Source organism: Balaenoptera borealis, assembly GCF_965194805.1.
Source record: "Balaenoptera borealis genome assembly, chromosome: 4".
Taxonomy (NCBI): Eukaryota; Metazoa; Chordata; class Mammalia; order Artiodactyla; family Balaenopteridae; genus Balaenoptera; species Balaenoptera borealis.
In genome coordinates this window covers 147,185,260-147,212,881 of record NC_138861.1, presented here as the reverse complement: position 1 = coordinate 147,212,881, position 27,622 = coordinate 147,185,260, and the positions used below count along the sequence as shown (strand labels likewise).

At 57.4% G+C, this 27,622-nt stretch overlaps 1 protein-coding gene and 1 long non-coding RNA gene across 30 annotated transcripts in view; one reads left to right on the top strand and one right to left on the bottom strand.

Moving 5' to 3' along the window:
- The window catches only part of ABLIM2 (actin binding LIM protein family member 2), a 152,501-nt gene that overhangs the window by 22,800 nt on the left and 102,079 nt on the right, over nt 1-27,622 (top strand). For 28 of the 29 annotated variants that reach the window (XR_014244481.1, XR_014244482.1, XR_014244484.1 and 25 more), the window contains exons 2-3: nt 17,963-18,106; nt 26,506-26,689. Coding sequence is in view for 2 of the 29 variants with exons in the window: in XM_082391452.1 (XP_082247578.1) it covers nt 17,963-18,106; nt 26,506-26,689 (328 nt within the window). In the remaining 27 variants the exon portion in view is untranslated. Of the gene's footprint in view, nt 1-3,689; nt 3,840-17,962; nt 18,107-26,505; nt 26,690-27,622 lie in introns of those variants that run through there. The other variant, XR_014244506.1, reaches the window with a different exon arrangement.
- LOC309627786 lies at nt 4,529-9,126 on the bottom strand. The gene is made up of 2 exons (XR_014243955.1): nt 6,492-9,126; nt 4,529-5,517 (listed from the first exon to the last, which is right to left on the bottom strand). It is a non-coding gene; the product is annotated as an uncharacterized lncRNA (long non-coding RNA).

The following is a 27,622-nucleotide window of genomic DNA, read 5'->3' as shown; positions in this document are numbered from 1 at the left end:
AGGGAGGTTACAGACTGACACACAGAGGAGAAGGGGATGGGATGTGGGGGAGGGGCAGAGATGGGGTGATGCGGACATGAGCCAAGGATGCCGGCCGCCCCCAGGATCTGGAAGGGGTGGGAAGGATCCTCCCCCAGAGCCCAGAGGGAGCCTTACCCTGCAGACACCTGGATTTCAGCCCAGTGGTACCGATTTTGGACTTCTGGCTTCCAGAACTATTGCTTTACCGGTTTGTGTTGGTTTGTTACTGCAGTTACGAGAAACTAATACACTTTGGAACAAACAACCCCAAAGCTCAGAGGCAGAAATCAGAGATCAGTTATCCTGGCTGGGGGCCTGCGGGCTGGCCGGGGCTCAGCTGACCTGGCTAGGCTCCGTGGGGGTGGCTCTGCCCCATCTCGCACCCTCCTCCTGGGACCAGCAGGCTGGCCTGGGGACGCACTCCATGTAGGGAGGCAGAAGCACAGTAGGGCAGGACTCAGAACTGGCACATTGTCACTTCCACCCGCGTGCATTGGCCAAGCCAGCCGCGTGAGCCAACACAAAGCTATGGAACTGGAGGAACCCTCTCCCCCAGAGGAGATCCTGGCGAGGGTGAAGATGCAGGGAGAGCCCAGGCTCAGTTCATCCCACAGGTGTGCACACCTGTGCCTGTGAGGCCACTGCCTGGTGTACCCCTCTCTCTGGGCGCTGATGTTGGAACAGTCTGGAAGCCACTGGCCGGTGGCAGAGGACCTGGCTCCAAGTGCATGTCCCCCGTGCCCTTGACCCTGGCGTTCACGGGTTTTCAGGGCCTGGCTCTGCCTCTCTGCGACCCTTCCTGAGAATCAGTCCGGAAGGTTCCAGGTGGGGCAGGAACAACATCTCGCCTCACCCCCTCAGCACCGCATCCTCAGAGGAGGAGAGGGGCCCATCCCGCAGGGTCCAGGAGGGAAGAGGACTGCTTCCCCAGCCCCAGCCAGTCACGGCCCCAGGATGGGACGTGCAGATCGAGAATTAGCATAAGCTCCTCTGGGTCCTGGTCATCTGCCTTCAGACCACACCGGGGACCTTGGAGAGGTCATGGGGCAGGGAGCTCCCGCGAGGCCGGGCGCCACGGCCTTTCCTCCCCATGGGTGTTGGCCGTGCCGCCCCTCCTGCCCCCTCCACCCAGAACCGACGGGGAAGGGGCAGGGCTCAGGCGCCCCCTCCACCCCTCGGCCCTGGGAACCACCTGAGGCCGTGGGAGAGGAGGCCATGGGTCTCTGGACCCCTGGACCTCTGTGGGTAGGGGAGGGGTCCCCACGAGCCAGGGGCGGCCTCCCAGGGGCCCGGCTGCCACTACAGACAGGGGAGCAAGGTGCGTGGGAGCTCGGCTGCATGGGGGCATTGGTGTGAGGGGAGGGGGGCAGGGAGCCGAGGGTCGGGCGGACGCCTGGAGAGGCACGAGCTAGGCCCTGCACTGATTTCTGCCCAAGGGTCCCAGGGGCCAAGAAGCCCCTACGCTAATGTGCCCATCTCCTGGGAGACTCTTCTTGCAGCGTTGTGGCAGATGGTCCCATGCACAGGTGTCCTGGCCTCCGGGCAAGATGAACAGGAGGCACCAGGCCCGTGGGGGACCCTGGTGGGGAGGATGCCGGCCCTGGGGAAGTGTGGCCCGAAGGCAGAGGGCCGGCCTTCTCTGGCAGAGGGAGCCAGCGGGCTCGGGGTTCGCGCCCACGCTGTCCTCAGGCGGGGCTCGTGGGAGGGGGAGGGGGTCCTTCCGAGGGTCCTTGTGACGTGCTGTTTCCAGAGCCGGAGCAGCGCCTGCCCAGTGGATGGATGGTACCCACGGCTCCTCCTGCTACGATTCTCTTTCAGACGCCTGAGCAAACCCTCAGCCTCCCTCATTCTCAGGGTGAGACCCATGCTTTTCGATGGAGTGCCCGTTGCCCTGGCCCCTGCCCACCCCCCCACCCCAGCCCCGTGCAGCCGAGGGCGCCCATCCTCCTGGGAATGTGGACTGGCCTCGCCCCCTTTCCAACCTCGCACAGGCTGTTCCCTCTGTCTGGCTCGCCCTTCCCGCTGTTGAGCAGCTAGCTGCCCCTTGGCCTCTGAATCTCCCGAGGCTCTCTCCTCCAAGGAATCCCCTCGACCCTCCGGGAGCTTGCTCTGTGTTACCCTCGATCGGGCACTGGGCACCCACCATGTTGCCCCTCGTTCCCCGTCTGACTCTCAGGTTGGGTAAGTAGGGACATGACAGTTCCTGTCTCAGGTGTGGTGCAGTGTGTGGAGCTTGCTGAGCGGGGGGCTGCTGTCATTGTCACCGACACTGTTGTCGTTTCTGCCCTGAGTTGGGCACGGGCCGCAGGACGTAGATAGCTGCAGAATAAGCGAGTGGAGAAACTCTTCTCATTTACAAGCGCGAGGGGCTCTCATCCTCTGCCTGGGATGCATCGTCCGTGCCCACTTGCAGGGCCCGTGGAGTTTGCCGCAGGGATGGTGGGTACCACCCCCTGCCCCCCGGGTGGAGAGCTTCAGACCAGTGTGAGTAATGAAAGTCAGATCAGGCCAGGGAAGTCCCCGCTGGCTGCCAGCACCTGCTCCGACTCTTCAGAACCTATGGGATGAGGTATTTTCTGCTGGGTGCTGGTGGAGGGGTAACGCGGCCCACCCAGAGCCTCGGCAGGCAGAGTGGTGGGAAATGTGACTCGGGCTTGAGGGCGTGGCCCCAGAGCCTCTCAGCTGTGGGGTCCTGGCCCGGGTTCACTAGGCTCGGTTTGCACACGTCACGTGCATGATTAAGCAGGATAATGCCTGCGGGTTCTATGCGGCTACGTGCTGGGGGCAAAGCGGTGCTTCCTGCTTACGCAGCTGACAGGTCACATCGCATTTCTGCCCCAGGAGATCTTAAAGCCGAGTCTAGCAGAGAGGCACCAAAGAGAACGGGGGTCACCTAAGGGACCGGGCTGTCAGCCAGACCCGGGCAGGACCCCAATGCTGCCTTTCGTGCCCAGCGGCCTCCCGTTGGTCTCCCGAGCGTCCCAAGCCTCAGTTTCCCCTCTGGCACGCTGGGGCTGTGGAGTGGGTTAAGTAGGTCGGCCCCAAATTCATGTCCACCTGGAATAGGGTCCACCTGTGACCTTATTTGAAATAGAGTCTTTGCAGATGTAATTAACATAAGGATGGAGATGAGGTCATCCTGGAAGAGGGTGGGCCCTAAATCCAGTGACTGGTGTCCTTATAAGAGACAGAAAAGGACACACAGAGACGTACAGAGAAAAGACGGCCATGTGAGGACAGAGGCAGAGATGGCAGTGATGTGGACACAAGCCCCCAGAAACTGGCCAATATAGGGCAGTATCCTCCCCCAGAGCCTTTGAGAGGGCGTAGCCCTGCCTACGCCCTGATTTCGGGCTTCTGGGCTTCTGGCTTCCAGACTGGCAGAGAATAAATGTCTGCTGATGAAGCCCCCTGCTTGTGGGGCTTTGTCGCTTTGTCAGGCAGCCCCAGGACATGAGTGCTGGCTGGGAGGTGCTGGGAGGGCTTGTGGGCTGCGCCTGGCACATGGGACAGTAGATGGTCCCGGCCCTCCCCCAGTCCCTCCCCCACTGCCTTTGCAAAGTCCCTTTCCCGGACGCCTGGGAACAGGTGCATTGTGGAGCCGGGTGGGAGTCTATTTCGGTGTGCTGGGAAGGGCTTGGCCCGTCCCTCCTCGGGCGTGAGGGTGGGCAGCTGCCACGTGACCCTCTGGCATGTCCCTCTGGAGCCATGTTGGCCTCAGAGGCTCAAGCCGTCACCCAGCTGCCGCCGGCAGCCTCCAGGGTGCTGGCCCTTCGGGTGGAGGCCACAGTCCATGGGGATGCCCGGAGGAGGGACAGGTAAGGCCCACGCTGCCCTGTCCACTGGGACCATCAGCCCAAGAGGACGGCTTCTTTTCTAACTGGAAGTCTCGAGTCCCCCAAATAAGCTCGGGGTCCAACACGAGGGGGGCAGTGTGAGCTCTGCCTCTGTTTATAAAGGCACAGAGGACCAGCGCTCACGCATGCCGACTGTATGCCCGGCCTCAGGGACTCTCTTGTGAGCTCCTGATGACAGCCCTGTGCAGTGACCCGTTTTACAGATGAGCAAGCTGAGACTCGGGCAAGGGGAGGGTCTGGCCCAGCGTGGCACCGTGGTGGGTGTTGGTGCTGGATCCTATAGTCTGGGCCGAGTCCCTGGGCCCTCGGCCCCTGCGCCTGCCCTTCCCGCCCTCCCTTTCTTCTTTCCTTTAAGGCGGTTCCTGGTTCTCAACCAAGGGTGATTTTGCTCCCGGCGGGGGGACATTTGGCAATGTCTGGGGTCACTTCTGATGGTCACAACTTGGCGGGGGTAAGGGTGCCACAGGCAGCTGGGGAATGGAGGCCGCAGATGCCACTCACCGTCCGGCAGTGCACAGGGCAGCCCCACAGAAGAGGGGTCCAGCCCAAAATGTTAGCTGGGCCGAGGCTGAGAAACCGGCCTTAAGCAATATTGTACAAGACTTCAGTCCTTCCGGTGTCGACGCAAAGAACAGGGCCCATCAAGCTAGTTAGACAGAAACAATAAGTAACTTGTAATCCACTCAAACGCCACCTGTTGACACGGTGGCCTGCGGTGAGGGTGACGGGGAGAAAGCTCTGGGGCAGGGTCGGGGGTGGGAGGAGGAGACAAAGGGGGATGGAGAGTGAGATGGAGGAGGGCAGGGGGAGGGACAGGGAAAGGAGCTTGGAGCCCCGGAAGCAGAGAGGTGGGTAGAGCCTCCGCGGGCCCAAGGTGTGCAGGGGCTCCAGCCGGGGTCCAGCCTCCATCCTGAAATGCTCCCACCCCTGGTCCTCAAGCCTCCGTCCTGGCGCGAGGCTCGGTGCCCAGCGGACCCCTCCTCTCTGAGCAGCCACGGCAGAGCCCTGCCCTCACTGGCGTCCTCCTCTGTGGCCGCGGAGTCTGTCCAGAGGCAGGATCCGGGACCCCTCGTCCATATGTCCCCATCAGCGTCCCGCACGCTGAGAGACTCGGGAGATTTTTTATTGAAGGAAGCAGCTCTGGGGTGGGGCAGTAGCAATGGCTTTGAAGCCAGACCAGTGAAGCGTCCAGCCCTGCCTCTGGCCTGACCTCACTGTGGCCCTGATCAGGGTGCTTCCCTGCTCCGGGGGGGCTCAAGGACCCCCTCTGTAAAATGGGGGTGATTACATTCCTCCCTCCCAGGGTGCTGTGGACCAGCATGGCAGACCCTCCATCTTGGTCCCCCCAAAGCGTGTAGCTGTGGGTGCCCCCTGGCCTGGCCAGGCTCAGCCCCCCATGGAGGTCTCACTCCAGGCCTTACAGCACCAGTTGGCTTGGGGTCAGGTAACATCCCCCGACCTGCTCAGTGTACTGGATTGTTCTGAAAATAGCGGCAGATTCCAGGAGCTGAGACATGTGACGATCTTCATTTCTCAAATGGAATTTCCATGTTGGTGGTTGGGCGGGTCTCCCCGCTCAGCTGAGAACGCAATGTCCTTCACTCCCTGCTGTGCTTTCACCAGATGATGGGCCGTAGTTCTGATGGCAAAGGGCAAAACAATAGTAATATTAAAAATTGCACAAACCCAGTGAAATAAGCACTGTTGTTCCCGATTCACAGATGAAGAAATGGCATCTTGTGATAAAAATAGCAGTAAGGGAAATGTGATTCTATTTATGTAAGATTATAATAAGAGCTAAAAGTAAAAAAAAAACCCAAAAAACTATAAAACTTTTAGAAGAGACTATAAGGATAAGTCTTTGTGATCTTGGATCGGGCAGTGGTTTCTTAGAAATGACACTACGTACACAAACAACACGAGAAAACATAGATAAATTGGATTTCGTCAAAATTAAGCACCCTTGTGCTGCAAAGAACATTATGAAGAAAATGAAAACACAATTCACAGAATAGGAGACAATATTTGCCGATCATATATCGGATGGGGGGCTTGTATCTAGAATATGTAAACAACCCTTATAACTCAGTCAGAAAAAGAACCAAATTCAGTGGACAAAGGATCTGAACAGACATTTTTCCAAAGAAGATATTCCAATAGTGAACAAGCCCATGAAAAGATGTTCAACATCATTAGTCACCGGGAAGTGCAGATACAAACCACAGAGAGACAGACTTCACACCCACCAGGGTGACTGTGATGAAAGGACCAGCAGTAGCCGATATTGGCAAAGATGTGGACAAGCTGCTGGGGGGAAGGTGAAATGGTTCAGCCACTCAGGAAGATAGTCTGGCACTTCCTCAGATGGTTAAACAGAGTTACCATAGGACCCAGCAAGAAAGGGAAACGTGTCCACACAAAAGCGATTGTGCATGAATGGTCAGAGCGGCTTATCTGTAACAGCCCCAAAGTGGACACAACCCCCAAATCAACGACGAATGGGTCCATGGGGTATGTTCATATAGTGGAGAGTTATTTGGACATAAAGAGGAATGAAGCACTGACACCTGCTGCAACGTGGGTGGACCTTGAAAGCGTTATATGTATACATACCTGTACGATATGGGCTCCCACGCTGCGGTGTCTCACGGCACACAGCCTGGAGAGTAAGGGTCCCTGGCGGGATTAGCTCAGCCCTCACAGACCCTCTCGGTGGGAGTTGACAGCTGGGGCTTGGGATCCTGCAGGCCTGGGCTCCAGTCCCAGCTGTGCTGTGTGCCCATTTCCAGCTCTGTGACCCGGGTCATGGGTGGAAATCGCCCAGCGCAGTGCCTGGCCCTTAGTCTGGGCACAAGAGCTGAAAGACGATATTGTCACTCAGACTATTCATTTTCACCCCTGCAGGGCGCTGTACTGGGCCCTGAGTCACCAAATGCATTCCCTGTTTCCCATTAGATTTAAGGAACCTTTATGGGACATCTTCTGTGTGCTGGGCCCGAGGCATACATTGAAGACCCAGATGAGGTCACTGGTGGGTCCAGTGGTGGCCGCCCTGGCTCACGGCAAGGTGACACCAGGGACATGCACTGGCCTGGGAGCCCAGAGACCCAAGCCCTGGTCCTGGCCTGGTCTCAGACTTGCCATCTGTGGCTCCCCCTGTGTGTGGAGAGAGGGGATGGGCCCAGGTGCCCACTAAGCCCTGACCTTCCGTGAGATCCTCAGACACCTCTCCGGTCAGGAAGGGCTGCTCTTCCGGCGATGAAATAACACCCTCCAGGGACGTGGGTGGCCAGGGCACCTGGACCAGCTGCTAGAAGCTTCAAGAGTCTGTGAGTTGCTAGAAACTCAAGCTGAAGGTAACTGGGTGCCCCTGTGGGCAGCCTGAGCTTCCAGGGGGCTGTTCACTGCCGTATTCTCCCAGCTTCTGCCTCTGGAAGGAACCCCCCAACCCAGCACACACCACCCCTGCCGAGCCCCTGCCATGTGCCAGCCTCCAGAAGCCCAGCCTGGGGCAGCGCCACTGTCCCACGCTACAGAGGAAGACAGGCTCAGACCGGGAGCGGGGAGCTGGCACGTCCCAGGCCCTGCTCCAGCGCTTTCTCCCCACAGGGCTGCTTTCCTGGGGCCACCGTAACAAATGCTGCAGACGTTATTCTTGGACAGCTCTGGAGGCCAAAAGTCCGAGATCAAGGTGCTCCCAGCGTGGCTTCCTTCCGAGGACTGTGAGGACAGATCTGTCCTTGGCTTGCAGATGGCTGTCCTCCCCCTGTGCTTCACACCATCTTCCCTCTGTGCGTCTCTGTGCCCTAGTTTCCCGTTTATAAGGCCACAGCCATATTGCATCCAGACCCACCCAAATGGCCTCACTTTAACTCAGTCACCTCTCTCCAAATCAGGTCACATTCCGAGGTGCTGAGGGCTAGGACTCCAGCACGTGAGTTTGGGGGACATAATTCAATCCATCACAGACGAGTCCCTTTCTGTGGCCTCGTAGGAGCTCCCCCCAGCGTTTTCCAGCTCACACACTCTAAGAGTCAGGGAGACAGGGCGGCTCACTGGTTTTCCTTTTCCTGCCACCCCTCCTCCCCCGCCCGACCCCCGGCCCCAGCCCTGAGTAAGAGTCTCATTTCAGGCTCAGTGGGGCTGCTTGTGACCCCGTGGCCATCACGGTATGGCTGAGAGCGACTTTGTCCGAAGGCTCCCCTGCTTCAGGACAGGAAGAGTCCTGGGGCTTCAGGGACTGCACCCCACCTCACGGAGCCCCCCAGGGGTCTGAGCTGAGTTGGCTGGAATCTAGAAGCCGAGCTCTTCTCGCTCAGCTAGAAATCCCTTCTGACTCTTCGGCCTCCCGGGGTCAGTGGAGTTTAACCTCGTGAATGTCCCCCCACCTCTCGGTCATGGGGGGTCTTGGGACCCTGACCTGCCAGAAAAGGACCCAAGCATCAGTACCGCCACTGTGGGCATGGGGACCCTGGATTCATTACCCAAACTGAGACACGTTGGACAGAATAATTGTGCTGGGACAGCAAGCAGCACCCAGGATGGTCCAGGTGCACTGGGTCATTTGTTCCCTGGCCCGGCGTAGGTCTTTAGGGGGACCCGGCAAGCAGACAGGAGCCTCCAGGGGTGTCTCCACCTGGGGAGCCCAGACTACCTCCTGCGAGTCAGAGGCTCGCTCACCATTGTGGAGAGGTGACCTGACTTGTCCAGGGTCGCACAGTCCGTGACCCAGGGGGACGATGGGCAAGTCCCCTCACCTGCTGTGCCTCGGTTTTCACACCTGTAAAATGGGTACAGGTTCTTACAGGCTCACTGTGCTATGGGAGACACTCAGCACACAGTGGATCGGTACGGAGGAGGCCCTGGACGGGGGCCTTGAAGGTTGAGCTGGGTTTTCACAGGCGGCGATGGGCAGGCACAGCACCCCCAGGAGGGGACGGTGGGAGCCAAGGCTGGTGCTGGGACCCCTGAGGACAGCTTTGGGAGAGAGTCTGGGCTCATGGGGCGGTGGAAGATAAGTCAGGGGACCAGGTGGGCACTGGGCTTGGAGGCTCGGTGGTGGCTCTGGGGAGCCATGGAAGGTTCCTGAGCAGGGGCGGGAGCTGCATGTGCTTGTGTTCAACGCCACCCTCCCCCATCCTGCCACCTGGCCAGCTTGGAGAGCTTGTCTGGGGGCTCTATCGTCCTGGCTGTCCCCTTGCCGTGGGCTCCGTGGGACTCAAGGGGACACTGTCCCACTGGGTCAAAATGGAGAACTTCTCAGATACTTGAGCCTTTAGAGGTCAACTCAGATTAGACACTGGGCGGGGGAGGGGGGACGGGAGGGCCAGGGGGCTGCTCCAGCTTGTTAGGTAAGACGGGCCTCGCTAGGACTGGAGGACATGTCTCCCAGTGGCCAGCTCCTGCTCAGGGTCTCAGGGGGCGCCTCTGGACATAAGCATCAGGGTGTTTTTCTGCAACCGTGTGCCCTTGTCTCCCGAGACTCACTAGCCACCAGGTCAGTGTCCAAGGACTCCCTGGGTCCTGGGGACTGCGGGGTGGGCTCCTGCTGTGTGCCTGGCTTGGGGTCCACTCCCTGCCTGCACTCTCTGACCCCCACTCCATCAGAGCTGTCGCTGCCCTGTACAGATGATAGGCGAGGCCCAGGGGTGAATGGCCACCCAGAGCCCTTGGCCCAGAGCTGGCCTCCCATTGCCCTCACTGGTTGGACCTTAAAAGCCTCCTGGGAAATCCACGGTGGCTCCTCTTCCTGGTCACCGTGGGGTTATCATGTCTGGCTAAGGGGGTCCCTGCATGAAGCAGGAATCTGGGGTTTTCCCCCCAGTGACTCCACCTGAGCTCTGCCCTTGGTCACTGGGGGCCAGGACAGCTGGCCTGCAGTCTAACCTGGCATCTCCCCAGGCTAAGCAGCTGGGCACCAGGCGCCTGGGGGATTTAAGTGAGATTGCCTCATGGGAACTGGCTAGGACAGCTCTGGTTGAATTTGGAGCAGGCAGGACCAGTTTCTGGAACCAGACCCAGAAGGTAGTAAACTTGTCCCAGTGCAAAGAGAGCTCAGAGCTGTCTTCGCTGGATGGAGGACAGGTGAATGACGTGCCTGAAGAGTCAGACAGGTCTGGCAGTGCGGGGACAGCCTGAGACCCTCACAGCCGGCTGGCTGGGTCCAGGCTGCTGATGGCCTTGCTGAGAACAGGTGGGAACAGAGAGCCGCTTACTGGCTCCTGGTTATAATTAGCAGTCAGCCCTTAAGGAGGTTAAGATGGAAGTAATGACGTGTGATTTGGCTTGATTTTCCAACACATAACGCTTGGGAGGGCGGGAAGTGAGGCCCCGGCCTGTTCCTGAACCAGAAGAAACCTATAGAGGACGTCCTGAGGGCAGGGGAGACAGACCCCCTAAGACCTTTGTGCCATTAACTCCATATTTAGAAAACCAGTCTAAAGAAACCCCTGTGCTGGAGGGCGTGCTAGCTGCAAGGATGCTTGTGGCCACGTGGTATGTGAGAGCCGTCTGCCAGCCAGACCTGGCTGAGTGCATCTTGCTCTGTCTGCACTGGTACCCAGTCCTAAGGAGCCGCACTTCTCAGACCTGGCCCCTGGCCCTGGGGGCAGGTAGGCAGATGGCCAGTAGGCAAGGGCCACCCAACATGGTCAGTATTGTGATGGAGATGAGCACGGTGATGTGTGCTTGCTGCTGTCCCAGAAGGCACCTGTGCATCTTGTGTCACCTCCTCCTGGAAGCCCTCCCTGACTACACACAGGTTCACCTCCCCACATCCCTGTGCCTCCTGCCATAGTTCTCTGCTCATTGTCACGGTTAGAAAGAAAGGCCTGAGGGGAGGCAAGAACTGGGAGCCTGGGAGCCGCTCTAGGCAGATGGGACTCTCAGGAGAGGGTGTGATGCATGGTCATACAAAGCTTTCAACAGTAGAACAGAGTCATACGATGTGGAAACCCCAAGCCAGCTGTTTGCATAATACAGAGAGCAGGGTGGAGAGCTCTACAAAACCGCCCCGGCTGATGGAGCATGGGTTCCAGTTAGATCCCCAAGGATGCAAGGAGCTCCACCTCCTGGTATCAAGGTGGATTTGCCTCAAGAGCAAACCCTGGAAAACAAGCTGAATGTGAGCTGTTGGTCTTTGGCCAACCCAGCAATGCCTGCTCGGGGGTCCAGCATTAACTGGGCCCTTCGAGAAGGGACAGGACCAAATGCAGAGCCTTTGAGGGAGAGCGGAGATAAACAGTTGAAAAAGTCCCCAAGGACCACAGAACGACGTGTGCTGTGCTGTCTGGGAGGTGAGACATGAGATGAATCGCTGGAAGAAGAGGGGCACCTGCCCCCTCCACGCCCACTCCCTGGGCCCAGTGTGTCCCCTCTCCTGCCGTGTGCCACACCCGTGCCTGGCCAGTTTGCATACCCGTCTCCCCGGATGCCCACCAGCTCCTCTGTTCTTGTTTGGTGAACGAGCGAGCCCATGATTTGGGACTTGCAGACCAGCAGGTGGCAAAGGGGATGGTGGCGTCAGACACCTGAGGGGGGACCCCAGCTGAGTTCCTAATCCAGCCCTGTGGCTTTGGGAAAATCCCCGTGCATCTCTGAGCCACCATGTCCTCGTCTGTGAAATAGGGGTGATAGGCCATTCCTGTGGGGTGTGGCATGGACCAAATGATGGCCAGGACTGGGTCTGTTTTGTTCCAGTGGAATCCGGGCACATAGTAGGTCTCAGACATTTGTTGGGTGAATGAATGAATGAACAGCAAACAAGATGAAGAAGAGCTTTATTGTTTGGTGTTTGGAGTTGAACGCACTTTGGCTGAGCACCTTGCAGTTTTGCCGTCAGAATGAAGTCGAGGTGACCTGCAGCGGTTTCCGTGGTTAGGGCACCGTGAAGGGTCAGGGTAGACGCTCCTTGGCAGAAGGCAGGGCCCACCATGCTCCCTGCACAAGCGAGGACCCCGTGGAGGAGAGATGGTGGACACGTGTTCACGTGGCATCACAGCTGGCTTCCAGGTCCCATGGCAGGAACACATGGCACATCTGCTTGTGCGTCTTGACCGATGCCAGCTTGGTGAATTTCTATGAACAAAGTGGGAAACCGCACCCAGGTGGGTCTGTGCGAATGGAGTGGAGGGGAGAATGGAGTGTTTGGTGGGTAACCCGGCCAGAGGCGAGCTCCCCCAGCTCGCTGGGCAGAGGGTGTTGAGGCCCCATCTATCGAAGTAAGGAAACCTACAAGCCCCCTGACGCTCTTGCGCAGCGTCCTGGGGGTCCGCCCGCCAGGATGGACATGGAGCTGAGAGCCTGACGTTGACCTTGGCGGTGATGCTTCCATCACCATGCCACCATGCCTGCTTCCCGAGGCGAGCACCAGTGAGGCCCAGTGCTGGATTTGGGTGGATCCCATTTGGAGCATCAGGACTGGGCACAGCTGGGCCAAGCGCTGGGGGGCAGAGGTCAGTGTCGAGAAGCCCCCACTGATCCGGAGGTCGCCATCAGACCCTCTCTGCAGGGAGCAACTGTGTCACCTGCACCCCATCACAGTCCTTGCCTCCTGTGCCTGCCTTACCCAGCAGGCGCCCAGGGGGTCGCTGGCTTCATGTGTGTTCTTATCTGACCCAGACAAGGGTCCCACATTTGGGAATACTTACCCCCATTTTATAGAAGGGAAAACTGAGGCTCTGAATGGTCACATGGCCTGCCCCGGGTGACAGCCATGGAGGGGGGCAGCTGGGATCAGTGCAGGCTGCCCCACTTCCTGCTTACCCACCCAGCCACTGACCGAGGCCAAAGACAAACCTAGGACAAGCTGCTGATGAGGCTGCCGAGGGAGCAAAGGTGTGGCCCCCGGGAGCTCCAGGTCCCCCTCCCGACAGCCTCTGCCCCTCCCCACCCCCAAGTCGCGGGTTTGCCTCTGAGACCCGGAAGGACTAAGCCAGCAGCTGTTGGTCCCCACACCTGTCAGGCATTGTACCAGAAGCTTTCTCCACTTCACTGGGTTCTAAATGATGCCTCCTGAGACCAGGCTCCAAATTACAGTTGTGAACACAGAGAGGCTTCTCAGAGCTCAATCAGCTCTCAAGGTCACACAGCTGCCCCTGGACGGTGGGTGGGTTCCAAACCCGGCCCTGCCGGCTGCCGTCCTGGCTCCTCCAGGCCCCGTACCTGGTGGCAGATCAGGACGGTACCCGGAGGGATTATAGAGGCGGGATCACAGCGACTGCCGGGCCAGACCCAAGGAAGCCACGTCCCTCCACTGTGAACGTGAGCTCTGTGCTGGTGTTACCGGTAATCGTTCTTTTACTCCCGGCAAGGATCCCCAGGCTGGGATTTCATTATCACGGGGGGATTAAGTAGTCACGGCCCCGTGTGATTGATCCTTACCACTTGACTTTATATTTTACATTATTATTATCATCGCAGTCAGAGGCTTGTTAAATGAAATGTTACAGCCGATACAGAAATTGTAGAGAAATGAGCCTGCTGCCTTCAGGGTTAGGTCTGGAGTGTGGTAGTTTGCGGCTCTCTCCGTTTCCCTCTCTCTTTTAAGTTTTTTTTTTTTTTTAAATAGACTTTATTTCTTAGAGCAGTTTTCAGTTTATAGAAAAATTGAACAGAAAGTAAGGAGTTCCCATATACACCCCACCCCAAATCCCCAGTTTCCCCTGTTAGCATCTGCCTGTTGCATTGTTGTAATGTTTGTGTGTGCTACGTTTGTTACAACTGATGAACCAGTTTTGATATACTATTTTTTTAAATTTATTTATTTATATTTTTTACTTTTGGCTGCGTTGGGTCTTCGTTGCTGCGCGCGGGCTTTCTCTAGTTGCGGCAGGCGGGGGCTACTCTTTGTTGTGGTGCACGGGCTTCTCATTGCGGTGGTTTCTCTTGTTGTGGAGCACGGGCTCTAGGTGCACGGGCTTCAGTAGTTGTGGCTCGTGGGCTCTAGAGCGCAGGCTCAGTAGTTGTGGCGCACGGGCTTAGTTGCTCCGCGGCATGTGGGATCTTCCCAGACCAGGGCTCGAACCCGTGTCCCCTGCATTGGCAGGCAGATTCTCAACCACTGCGCCACCAGGGAAGTCCTTGATATACTATTACTAACTAGAATGCACAGTTTACATCAGGGGTCGCTCTTGGTGTTGAGTGTTCTCTGGGTTTGGACCAATGTATAATGACGTGTATTCACCCCTGGGCTCCACCTACTCACCCCTCCCTCCCCACCCCTCACAACCACTGATCTTTTACTGTCTCCGTAGTTTTGCCTTTTTGATGATGTCATAGGGTTGGAGTCACGTGGTGTGCAGCCTTTTCAGACTGGCTTCTGTCACTTAGTAGCATGCATCTGAGGTGCCTTCGGATGGCTTCATAGCTCGTGTCTTGATAGTTCTTGATGGAATGAGGTCTGGCCACAACCGCCCCATCCCTGTCTAGGGGCCCACTCCTGTCCTGTCCTGCCACGCGAGGGTCCCGATCCCTCCTTGTTGCAGTCACGTACCAGCTGGGCCGGCGCTCCTGGCCCCAGTCCGCTCGCTGGGCGGCAGCAGCAGTGACCACAGCACTTGCTCTGCCGGCTGTGAGCACCAGTCCCCTTTGCAAAGCACCCGATCGGGCAGCTGCAGGAGGTTCGAGGAATAAGTCCATCCTGAGGGGTAAGAAGGCCCACACCTCAAATCCACAGGATTCTCAGGCTGTGATCCCAGGGCCAAGGGGACAGATGTGGGCTGGAGGGGAACACCTGCGCGGGTGGTACCTGCACAGACAGGCCCCCTCTATGCAGTGTCTACTTCCCACCACCAGGGGGCAGCACCCTGCTCTCTCGCCCTGCCACCAGAGGCCCCAGGAGGTTTTGGAGGAGGCTCCAGGCGGGCAGAGTTGGTGCTCCCATAAAAACGATCCTCCTAAAGCAGTTTTCACCCCAGATCAAACAGTATTTCCAGTAATCAGGAAACTGGTGATGTCAGGCTGTGTATTCTTGAAAATGACAATGGCTATTGTGTATTGAGCATTTATGGTCTGCCAGACCCTGGGCTGCTTGCTAGACAGACATTTCTGCCCATGGTCCTAGCATCCCCTGGGGCAGATGCTGTGAGCAGGGGGCGGATGGCAGATGGACAGACGGCTGGGAGTTCCAGGTTACTGCATGTACGAGGTGAAGCTGGGCTGCACCTGGCCGTCTGCCCCCAGGGCTCTGACAGCGATTTTCCCCCCCCACGTGGGTGGAGGGTAGACTTTGCCTGGCTATTCTTGGAGACATGAGGCACATTGTCCTTTGTATGCCTAATGGATGAAAAGATAATCGTGTTGAAGATCTTTGTGGCCACGCCCTCAAATCTCGATTTAGCCTGTGTGGACGGGGTGACTCAGGACCCCATCAGCCCCAGGTGAGCCCTGCGCAGCCCCAGGGCCGTGCACAGCCGTGAGCCGGCTCTGCCTGAGGTTTCAAACTTCAAGTCCAATGGCTCGTTCCGCACAGGGAGCCTTAAATTCTAGCCCAGGACATCCTTGCTCTCTGCCCCCTTATACCAATTTTATTAAGTGCTGGATGAGGCAGTTTCTGTGATTATCCTGTGTTGACACTTAAACCAGAGTGGAAGTGTCAGCACAGCTCCCAGGACGGCAGACGGAACTCCGGGGCCCTCGCTGGGCTCTGCGCTGCCCAGTTTGCCGTTTGGTCCTGACACCCTTGGAAACGCAGGCAGGCCTTGACACCGGGCCTGGGGTACTAAGGGCGACACCAGATGATTTTTTGGTGCCCATCGTCTCCTTTCTGGCACCTGCTTCTCCAGGCTGTGTGGCTTTGGTCCCCAGACAGCTGGCACCTGCTACCCTTGGGGTCTTCAGAGCCGCCTCCTGGAAGGCCTGATGTCCCCAGCGTGGCCCAGGCCCTCGCGGGCGGGACCCAGAGGAGGAGCCCTGTGCTGTGGATCTGGGGCTTCCGGGACGGGACGGGGTCTGGGGGGCCTGGGGGGCAGGCTGGAAACTGGATGGAGAAATGTCCTCCTGTCTGACATCCACCTCCTCCGCTTTTACAAGAATGAGGAGACCTTCTGGGCCTGATACTCAATCAGGGCTGGTGTTCAGCGATTTTGTAAATGTGTGTGTGTGTATGTGTGCATGTCTGTCTCTCTGTGTGTGTCTATGTGTATTTGTGTGTCTGTGTATCTGTATGTCTGTGTCTGTGTGTATGTCTGTCTGTGTGGGTGCATATGTATAGTTGTGTGTCTGTATGTATGTGTATTTGTGTGTCTGTGTGTGTGTATGTGTATTTGTGTTTGTGTGTGTGTGTATCTGTGTGTCTGTGTGTGTAGGTATGTGTATCTGTGTGTCTGTGAAAGTGTATCTGTGTGTATACGTGTGTGTGTATGTGTGTGTCTCATGTGTATGTATGTGTATCTGTGCGTGTACGTGTATGTATGTCTGTGTATCTGTGTGCCTGTGTGTCTCTTTGTGTATGTGTATGTATGTATGTGTGTGTCTGTATGTACGTGTATGTCTGTGTCTCTCTGTGTGTACGTATGTGTCTCTCTGTGTATGTACGTATATGTCTGTGTGTCTCTGCGTGTGTATTGTGTGTGTGTGTGTGTGTATGAATACGCTTAACTCTTCAATGAAGCGTGGTGTATCTGCGGCATCCCAGGTGGCGGCTATCTTCTGGGCCCGCACCACCTCCCCTGGGCCCCCCTGTGGCTCCAGCGGTGTACAGGTGGGTGGTGCACCTGGGCCTGCGGACTCCCCACCTCAGGTGCCCGTGGCTCCCTGGCTCTTTCAGCCTCTGCTGAAACCTCAGAACTCATTCAGCCCAGGAAAGGGAGACAGGAGTTCTAGCTTTGGGGCAACCCTCACCAGGGGGACGGGAGCAGGACCAGTGCCCCGGCCCCCTTCCTTCTGAGGGACGCCCTGGAGGGGCTCCAAGGGAGTGACCAGCTCAACAACATGCCAGCATTGCCCCCGCTCCTTCCTGCCACCCGGGGTCCCCTAGGTACACCACCTGCACCCTGCCCTTGCCTCAGCCTCAGGTCGGTGACCCCAGACCAAGACGGGAGCGTGGGACAGAAGATGTGGATCTAAGCGGAGACCCGCACTTGAGAAAGGCAAAGGCTGTTTCCTCAGAGCTGGCTGAGCGGGGGGTCAGCCTTTGTCACTGTGCCTGGCAGAGACCCAGAGTCAGATAGAGGAGTAGGGGAGCTTCCCAGTGGAGAAAAGGGGGCTCAGGGGCCTCTGATCGGTGCTGGGAGCCTGGGGAGGCTGGGGGGCTGCTACAAGGGGTGTCCCCGGTGACTGGCTAGAGGCAGGCTGCGCCTTCTTGGGCTGGTCCTGAGTGGGAGGTGGATCCGGGCTGCTGGGGCCCCGTCGTGGGCGGTGCTCTCTGCCTGCAGCTCCACCTCCTCCTCGTGCTGGGAAGGAGCTGGTCCCCAGCCCCTAGGCATCCCCCGACCACAGCTCTGCCGCTTGGCTTGCAGCTGGTGCTCCCCTGGCTGTCGCCACTGCTGGGCTGGAGCTCCCTGAGCACAGACCCGCCGTGGGCCCCAGCGTCCTGCACGCCCGGCCTCCGCGGGCACCTTTGGAGGATGTGGGTGAGCGACGGCCCTGCCCAGACCCCAGGAGCCCCACAGTCGGGCCCTTTGACCGTCCACCCTGACCCGTCCCTCTGGGGGTCTCCAGTGCCTCCTCAGCCATCCTAGGTCATGGCTGGCTCTAAGGGGGGCGGTGACAATTTCAGGTCACTGTCCCCAGGGCACAGAGGGGATTCAAAGCGAGCTCACAGGAGGATGTGATTATTGCACTCTCAGAAGAGAGGACCTGGGTCCCTGGCTGCAGAAGGGCTGGCCAGCTCACCAGGCCCCTGAGGGCCACGGTCGTGCCGGGTCAAGGCCGCAGGGGGATCGGCTGCCCTTTGGGAGGTGGGCACACAGAGGTGGGGGACAGGACCGCCGTCGGGGTCTCACATTACCCGACCTCCGCTGGTCCCCCGGCGCCCTCTGGGTTGTGCTGGGAGATGCGCTGGGCCCCGAGTCCTCGCACCGTTGCTGTTTGCTCACCGGTGCCCGGCATGTCCCGCTTTCTAACACGGTGCCTTTTCCCCACAGTGTCGGAGCCCCAGGCTGCCCACAGCCCCCCGGAGAAGCCGGCCAGCACGGCGATCCTGTGTAACACCTGCGGGAACGTGTGCAGGGGGGAGGTGCTACGGGTGCAGAGCAAGTACTTCCACATCCAGTGCTTCATCTGCAAAGGTGAGCGCCGACCCGTCTCCGCTGCGGGGCCCGGCACAGCCCTGCCGTGTGGCCGAGCCCGCCTCCCAGCTGCCACGCTGGGCCCCGGACACTCATTAGATCTGGGAGGCTGGAAAAACTGATCCCAAACCTTCAAACAACAGCGTGATCTTTTCAGCGTGGCCCGTGTCCCTTATGGGGGTGACGGGGGCATCTGCCCAAGGGGGAGGGTCAGAGGACGAGGTCCAGGTCCCGGGCAGTGTCCTCGGATGGCTGTAGCCATGTCCGTGATCCACCGGCCAGAGCAAAGTGGCCACTTGGGCGCCGTAGCCACACAGTAGATGGCCGTCAGTGGTGGCGTGAGCTCAGCACCGCCGGGTGCACGGGACCTAAGCTGGGCCACGAGCCTCGGGCGCCCCGCACCCTCCCAGAGCGGGACTGGGAACGTTACCGTTCACTCCAAATGAGCATGGCTTTTTCTCTGATTATAAAAAAGAACACGAATATCACTAAATTCAGATAATACCAAAAAGATAAGAAGAAAGTAAAACAAATCACGTGAAGTCCCTCTATCGGAGCCAGGCTTTGCTCAGAACATCCTTCCAGCCTGCCCTTTCTCCCTACGCTCAAGTTAGTGCATGTCCTGTCGTGTACAATGGGGTTTTGTGTATTTGCATTTAGTTTCCTGAGGATAAATGAAAAGTAGCACTTTGGGGAAGGGATGGGCAGATCAAACCAATTTGACACAGTGTCCAAACCCAAAGGATTTGCAGTTTTAAAGAAAGAATTCTTTTAATGGCCCTGCAGACCCCTCCTCACCTCTGGACAGCAAACGGTGTCATCACAGGCTGCTTTCCTGTGGGTTTGAAGCGACGTCCAGAGATGCACAGACATTCGCCTGTGGGCCTCGACGGGCCGCAGGGGCAGTGAGCGCCTGGGCTTTATGGGCAAAGATGGGAAATACACCACGTGTAAGATAATCCAGCGCTGTGGCTTTTATCAGCACCACGGGGCCCGTTAACTGCCTGAGTCCCCTCGGCCCACCATGGTCTCAGGAGGCCCTACTGGGCACCAGGCCCGGCTTTGGAAAGCGCTAAGTAGGAAGGCGTGAGGTTTAGCTTTGACAGGTGAGGTCTGGTGAGGAGATAAATCTACCAGCTCGCCGGGAATAGTTGGGTGTTAGTGGTAGAAGCCGAGTGCTGGGAAGGTGGCCCACCGGGAGGGATCTGGGAACTTCCAGAGAAGGCTTCACGGAGGAGGTGGCGTTTCGGCTCTGAGTTCAGCCAAAGAAAGAAGAGGAGAGCTGGGCCGTCAGAGGCGGCCAGGCCTGTGCCCGCGGTGTGGGGCGCAGTGTGGAAGGTGCAGCGGGGCCGAAGGAGGGGGACTGAACCTCGGGGGCTGCCAGGGGGCCTGCTGGTTCTGCCGAGGAGGCTTCCTTCTCTCACCTTCTCTCACCTTCTCTCACCTCCTCTCACCTCCTCTCACCTCTGCTGAGCGCTTCCTGTGAGCTCAGTGCTTTCCGTGTGTTTTCTTCCAAAGTCCTCCAGTATTGGGGGGGCTGAGGCGTTATCTCCACTTAAAGATGAGGAAGCAAGGGTGACGTGACGTGTGACCTGCCTGGTTGTCCCCTGTGGGAGCAGCTGGCGAGAGTCGGGGGAGCCCTTCCCACGAGCCTCAGCTCTGCCCCAGACCCAGCGTGGAGGGACGGGGTGCAGGGCCCCCAGCAGGGTCTGCGTCCCAGTGAGGAGGGGGCGGACACGCATCTGCTCACCCACAGATTCATTCTGTGCCAGGTGCCGTGTCAGCCTGCAGACATAGCGGGGCCCCTGCCCTCAGTAGGTGGCATGTCTGCTTCACCTGCTGAAGGATGACGGAGAGCAGCTGAGATTTCCTGCAAGCTTTTAAGAAGTTGTGTTTTTTTAAGCTTGAGGATTGCATAGTCTTAGATTGATCTTTTATCCAGGCTCTCATGAAAATGCAAAGTCTGTGAATCATTGAGGGTGCCCTTGGATGAATAAAAAAGAAGACCCAACTTATAGTGTCTTAAATTACATGGATATTTATCACCTTAACAGGAATTCTGGAGGTAGCCTCCTCACCCCCAGAGCTGGTTAATTTAACAGCTCAAAAAAGTCATCAAAGAGTAGGTTCTTTTTCCACTTCCCCACCCCCAACTCTCCCCCCCCCATCTTATACATGTCAGCAGTGCCTCTCCTCATGGTCTCAAGATGACTGCTGTAGCTCCAAACATCACATCCTCACAGGTTGACAGCCCTGGGGAAGAAGTTGGGCAGGGGTGTGCACAGGCAAAGGGGCCCTCCCCCTGCATGATTACTCTGATTGGGTAATCAGGGTAATCTCCCTTCGATCAGGGAGGAGAACCTTTTCCCTGGAAGCCCGCACAGGCTTCCTGTATGACTAGCTGGCTAGAACTAGGTCACACATCCACTCCACCGGCAAAGAGTAATGGGAGGATGGGGACTGACTGACTCCAGCCATGTTTGTTCCAGGGTGGGTGTGTTGCCAGGCCAACCGAAGCAGGGTCTGTTAGCACAGAAGACAATTGTGTCTAATTCTGATCCAAGAGATTCCGGTATGTTGGGTTCCTGCCGACCAGGGACTGGCTTGACGTGCCTTGGTTTACCTAAACCTGAAAATCTGTGAAAGAAATCACATAATTCTCCAGACCGTCTTGGCTGCCTCAAGCTTGGGCTTTGATGCCAGAAGGTCTGGGTTCAATTCCCCCTCTCTGCCACCCCCAGCTCATGTGGGTCTTAGACATGTTTCTTAGCCTTAGTTTCCATTCAACAACCCAATTGGGCACATACTCCGTGCTGGGCAGTGTTCTGGGTGCTTGGGATGCATCCATGAACAAAACAGACATCCTTGTCCTCGTGGAGATCACATTCTAGGGCAGGGAGAGAGACAATAAGCACTAGATAGAATAAACAAAGAAATTTCATCATATGATGAAAGTGAAGTGCTAGGAAGGGGAAGACAAGGAGCAAGATAAAGACAGGATTGGGAGTGCCAGGGAGTTACTATTTTAAATTGGGTAATCAGGGCAGGCTTCGTGGAGGAGGTGACCTTTGCTTGAAAACCTGAAGGAGGTGAGGGAAGAGGATTGCAGCCAGAGGGAACAGCCAGTGCAGTGACACTGAAGCAGGGAAGTGTGCCTGGCAGGTTCCAGGACAGCGCAAGGCCTGTGTGTCTGGAGTAGAGTGAGGAGGGGGAGTGAGGGAAGGCTGGGGGGAGGGGGTCCTCATGAGGACCTGGGCTCCGACACCGCGGGAGAAAGAACACAGGAGGATCCTGTCCATTTTAGTTTCATGGACCACTGGGTGCTGTGCTGATGCGGGGAGGCCAGGGCAGGGTGGGGAGAAGGGCCCGGGCCCCCAGCCCGAGACCATGGCAGCTTGGATGAGAGTGTGAGGGGGCGTCTGCTTCTGGATTGTCTTGAAATCCAGCCAGCTCTAGTTTCACACTACAAAATGGGAATCTGTGTAAGATAGAAACATAGCAAACATCCAGCGCATAGTACATCCTCAAGAAAAAATGAAATCTGTTACCATTGCTACAACTGAAATTTGCACAGAAAAACAAATCTGGTTCTCTTGACCTTTTATGTGTAGTGGAGTTCTGCGCTTTTAGAACTTTTGTGGCAGGGGGGCCGCACCACGCAGCATACAGGACCTTAGTTCCCCGAGCAGGGATTGAACCGGCGCCCCCTGCAGTGGAAGCACAGGGTCTTAACCACTCGACCGCCAGGGAAGTCCCTAGAACATTTGTTTTCAACCAGAATCTTTCGTAGCCCTGCTCGTGGTGCCTTGGAAACAAGGGCCCCGACTCTGAAATGATGAAAAGATGAGGCCACAACCATGTGTGACCTCAGGAAAGCAGGCGTTTTCTGATCTGTGTGGCAGCGGGACTGAGCACGCTTATGATTGCAGAAAGAGCGAAGGAAACAGGAGGGAGGGAAGCCTCTGTGTGTGTGTGTGTGTGTGTGTGTTGGGGGAAGAGGCCACCAGCTCTGCCTGTAACTTGGTAACAGCAGGTGGGGTGGTCCACAAGGACACAACCACATGGGGACCATGAAGAGCCACACCCAGAGCTGGTCTTAGCGACTGGGGGTGACAAGGGAATGGGGCAAAACGATTGCGTCCCAGGGACATTTATGGGAACGGGATCACATGGCATAATTGTGGAAGGTCACGGCAGGAAGGAATCTCCGGTGACGTGGCCCTGTTATTTCCAGATGGAGCATCTGAGGCAGAGGTTAGGTTAGGACCTGGGCTGGCAGTGACCACGCTGCCCTGAGCCAGCTCCCTCCAACTCATGCGAACGCCCTGGGGTTCTCGGTCTGCTTTGTGTTTTGACATCAATCGCTCTCTCCTCTTCCCAGACACCAGTACAAGAGTATCCCTCAGCTGACCACCCCAAGGGAATTGCCATCCGTATTTGGGTAGAGAGCCTTCCAATCTTTTCCTTTGTAAGAGTCTTTTCAATTTGAAGTCCTGTTGTATATATACTTTTGTGTCCCGATTTATCCTCTTTAAGGGACCGTGTGAGCCCTTTCCCCATCATACATCCTTCAACATCAATTTCAATATATACCCAGATTCCTTCAGCTGCCTGGCCCGCAGCAAACTTAGCCATTCCTCAGCTGTTAAACGTTTACATGGATTCCAGCCCAGCACTGGGCTAATCAGTTTCCTACGCCTCATCTCGTTGATTTATTGTGACAACCATGAGCGATCAGTGTGCTTAACCCTTTGTTACAGATGAGGACTCTGAGATTCAGAGAGGTTAAGTAACTTGCCCCAGGTCACACAGCCAGGAAGCATTCATGCCCAGGCTGCCTGTCTCTAAAGCCCAGCGTTTATTTACTGCATTATACTGTAGTGATGCTGCAGCCAACCCCATTCTGTGGACGTTCATGGTCAGTTCCTTGGGATAGAGTCCCAGAGAGAGACGACTGGGTCAAAGGGTAGGAGCTGTTTTCACATTCCTTTGAGTCGATGCCAAAGGGTATTCCAGAAAGTGGTACAGATTGTCTTCCCACCATGGCCCGCCCCCTCCCGACCGTTTCTCAGAAATGACCACAGTGACCGCCAAAGACGGGGGGCGGGCCGCTCCGAGTCACCCACAGCTGCTCGGTGCCCTTCATTGGGTCTCGGCTACTTGGATAGGCAGATGGAATGTAAGGACAATATGTTGTCTTGATTAGGACGTTAAAAATTATGAACGAATTTGGACTCTTTATTTTTAGCGGGCAGAGGTCTGGGTTTGCTGTCTGGCCCTGACCTTAGAGGACCCAGGCAGCTACAATCCGGTCAGTAGCAGAGATGACTGGGGCGGGGCGGGGAGGACGTGGCATTGGCCGGGCCCGGCTCTCGGGGCAGGAAAGCTGCTTTAATTCGGTCTCCTGGTGCCTCCGTGATGTAGATGCAGGTTTTAGTGGGGCACTAGATCCCTCTTCACATTTTTCTCCTTCGAGGAACAGTCAATACCGTCATATCTTTAAGAAGATTAGAAAATGAGCCCTGGAGCTCGCACGCCACTAGAGAGAAGCCTGTGCACCTCAACGAAGATCCTGTGTGCCGCAACTAATACCCAACACAGCCAAAAATAAATAAAATAAATAAATAATAAATCTTTAAAAAAAGAAAAGAAAATGAGCCAAGTACCAGAGCCAAGGGTGTCCGTGAACCAGCCTATCACTCAAGGGCTGAATTGTTACAGGCGGCGTTTACTGAGAAAGACACTAATTCTCCTACAGAGGCCTCAGGGAGCCTATCCTTCCCGAGTCGGGGTACATCTGCTTGGCCTACGCTGTGGTGCAAGATTTTTTTTTTTTAATAAATTTATTTATTTTGGCTACGTTGGGTCTTTGTTGCTGCACGCAGGCTTTCTTCAGTTGCGTCGAGCGGGGGCTACTCTTCGTTGCGGTGCACGGGCTTCTCATTGCTGTGGGTTCTCTTGTTGCGGAGCACGGGCTCTAGGCACGCGGGCTTCAGTAGTTGTGGCTCACGGGCTCTAGAGCGCAGGCTCAGTAGTTGTGGCTCATGGGCTTCAGTAGTTGTAGCATGCGGGTTTCAGTAGCTGTGGCTCACGGGCTCTAGAGCGCAGGCTCAGTAGTTGTGGCTCATGGGCTTCAGTAGTTGTAGCACGCGGGCTTCAGTAGTTGTGGCTCACGGGCTCTAGAGCGCAGGCTCAGTAGTTGTGGTGCACGGGCTTAGTTGTCCACGGCATGTGGGATCTTCCCAGACCAGGGCTTGAACCCATGTCCCCTGCATTGGCAGGCAGATCCTTAACCACTGCGCCACCAGGGAAGCCCTGTGGTGCAAGATTGAACAAAGGGTTTTCACGCTCTGGCTGGGTGAGAGAAGGATTTAGAGCTGGGCACCAGCCTCGGGCCTCCTGGGGTAAGTGACGTCAGTAAAACAATGGCATGGATGGTGGCCCCGCGCGACTTGGGGCTTATGTCGTGCTAGCATAGGATGCGCCTCTGTGCTGCCCTTCTCACCTCTGAGTAGGCCCAGATGAGGACTTGGGGGCCCAGAGAGATCAGGGACTTGCCCAGGGGCACACAGCATAGTGCACGAGAGGAGCCTGCGTCCCCCCGGCAGCCCTGGAGCCTGCGCTTTCAGCTGCTCAGCTTTATGTCTGAAGAGCCAACAGCTCCTTGGCGATGTGGAAGGAAGGATTTCCAAACCACTCTGGTGGCTGTAACCGGGGAACAGCACGTGCAGCCCTGTGGCCCAGGCGAGAGGACAGGGACACCCGGGAGAGGCCCGCCACCTCGCCCTGTGTAGGGGTGGGAGCTGAGCTGAGTGGGTCCCACCTGGCAGGGCCACCCGGAGCCCCCAGGTCCCGGGTCGTGTGCACTGACCGGTACATGAGCTGAAAGGGCACTGCTGACCAGACCAAGCAGACCTGACCCCCGGGGACCCCAAGACCCTTGGAGGTTCAGACTCCCACAGGTGCTCTTCCCAAACTGACCAGCCTGAGAAGCCACCTGCAGTGGAGGAAGGCTGCTAGACTGCCCTCGCCTTCCGATCCGCCAGGGCACCAAACAAGGTGGAGTTTAAAAGTCGGGGCTCCCTTGATCAGACACCAGGAACTCCCCTCAACCACCACCATCCGTGTCATCAAGAGCTGCACTGTGAAAAGCTTGTCCTCTATCCACGTAATAATAATTTACCAAAATTTACAACATATGTGTTGTTTTGATAGCTTTATACTAGTAGCTGTTATAACAACCCTATCCAGAATAAGCTATTAAATATTTAGAGCCTTGTGACCGTAAGAAATTCCCAATAAATCAATTTCCACGTAGACTGAGGGATTTTTGTTGCAGAGAACCATAGGCGCTTTCCATCTCTAAAACACGTCCCATGTGCATGCGGTTCTGTGGGGGAAAGAGATGGAAATAGGCTTTCCTAGCAAGAGAGGAACAAGGTGAAATGCCTGCTTTTACTCAGAGCCTGACTCTGGGTTTTGTAAACAGAGGTCGGTGGTCTTGCTTTGGCATCTACGGTCTACTAGTTAAATTTAAAGATGCCAGTACTTACAATTCACCAGAAACTACATCCTCTGCAGTCAGTTAAAGTTTTGATGAAAATTTTTAGGCGTTGATTCAAAGATGGGCTACGTGGTATTTCAAGGCTCTGGCTAGGGGGCTGCAACCCGCAAAGACCCCGCCCTGACCAGCTGGCAGGCTGGGCCTCCGCAGGGAGGGGCTGGGGGCAACTGGTGCGCCGAGGCTGCTCCCTCTGGAACCAAGCCCGGTTCCCATGTGCCCTGGGGCCTGTCCTGAGGGCAGGCACTCCATCCTCCGCCTGGCAACGTCCCCCAGGTCCCCCCTGGGGCAGGAGGTATATTAGGGGTCAGTGCGAGTGTGCCCGGCCTCTCTCCCTTTTGCAGGCGGTCTGGCCTCGTCCATGTTGGGGGAGACGGGTGGACGGGGGTCAGGAAGCCTCACTGTGGTCAGGGGACCCTCCCACCCAGAACAGGGCCTAGCACGCAGTAGGTGCTCAGGTGTTAACCGCCTCCCCCGTCTGTTATTTTCCTGCTGGGAACAGCCCACCTGGAGGAGCGGGGGTTGCGGGGGGCCCCTGGGGCATCAGCACTTCATCCCTGGTGGGCTCAGGAGGTGAGGAGGTGCTGGGCTGGCCCCTCAGCACAGCCTGCTTCTCATCCCGGGTCCGTGCCCCTTTCTAGAAGCTTCCACAAGAAAATCCACTCATCTCCAGGCTGAGGGGCCGGAGCTGGAGTCTGTGCTTGGGGCCTGGCCCCCCGAGGGTTCAGCGAGCCACCCTGAGTTTGCACCGAGGCCTGTGTGTGGTGAGGGATACGCCTGGGGCCCGTCGGGGCCGGGGAGGTCACCTGCTACCTCGGCCCCTCCCGTGTGTCCCCAGAATGCGGCTGTGACCTGGCCGAGGGCGGCTTCTTCGTGCGGCAGGGCGAGTACATCTGCACCCAGGACTACCAGAGACTGTACGGGACCCGCTGCTTCAGCTGTGACCAGTTCATCGAGGGCGAGGTGGTGTCGGCGCTGGGCAAGACCTACCACCCCAACTGCTTCGTGTGTGCCGTCTGCCGGTGAGTGCGGGACCTGCAACCGCTCCTCCCCAACCCTCCTCCCTCCCTCCTCCCTCCTCCATCCCTCCTCCATCCCTCCCTCCTCTCTCCCTCCTCCCTCCTCTCTCCTTCCTCCTCCCTCCCTCCTCCCTCCCTCCCTCCTACCTCCTCCATTCCTCCCTCCTCTCTCCCTCCTCCCTCTCTCCTCCCTCCCTCCTCTCTCCCTTCTCCCTCCTCCCTCCCTCCTGCCTCCCTCCCTCCTCCCTCCTCCCTCCCTCCTCCCTCCCTCCCTCCCTCCATCACTCCCTCCTCCCTCCCTCCATCCTCCCTCCCTCCCTCCTTCCCTCCCTCCTCTCTCCTCCCTCCCTCCATCCTCCCTCCCTCCCTCCATCACTCCCTCCTCCCTCCCTCCATCCTCCCTCCCTCCCTCCTCCCTCCCTCCTCCCTCCTCCCTCCCTCCTACCTCCCTCCCTCCTCCATCCTCCCTCCCTCCTCCATCCTCCCTCCCTCCCTATCCTCTCTCCCTCCCTCCATCACGCCCTCCTCCCTCCCTCCATCCTCCCTCCCTCCCTCCTTCCCTCCCTCCTCTCTCCTCCCTCTCTCCATCCTCCCTCCCTCCCTCCATCACTCCCTCCTCCCTCCCTCCATCCTCCCTCCCTCCCTCCATCACTCCCTCCTCCCTCCCTCCATCCTCCCTCCCTCCCTCCATCCTCCCTTCCTCCTCTCTCCTCCCTCCTTCGATCCTCCCTCCCTCCATCACTCCCTCCTCCCTCCCTCCATCCTCCCTCCCTCCCTCCTTCCCTCCCTCCCATTGTCTCATATGGCTGGGAGGGAGGCGGGACCCAGCCAAGGGGTGGCAGGTGGACCCTGGCCCTGCTCCGAGGCACACCTTCGTCCAGCCCCACACCTTGCCGGCCCCCACCCCTTGCCCGCAGCACAGGACCAAGCCCTCCT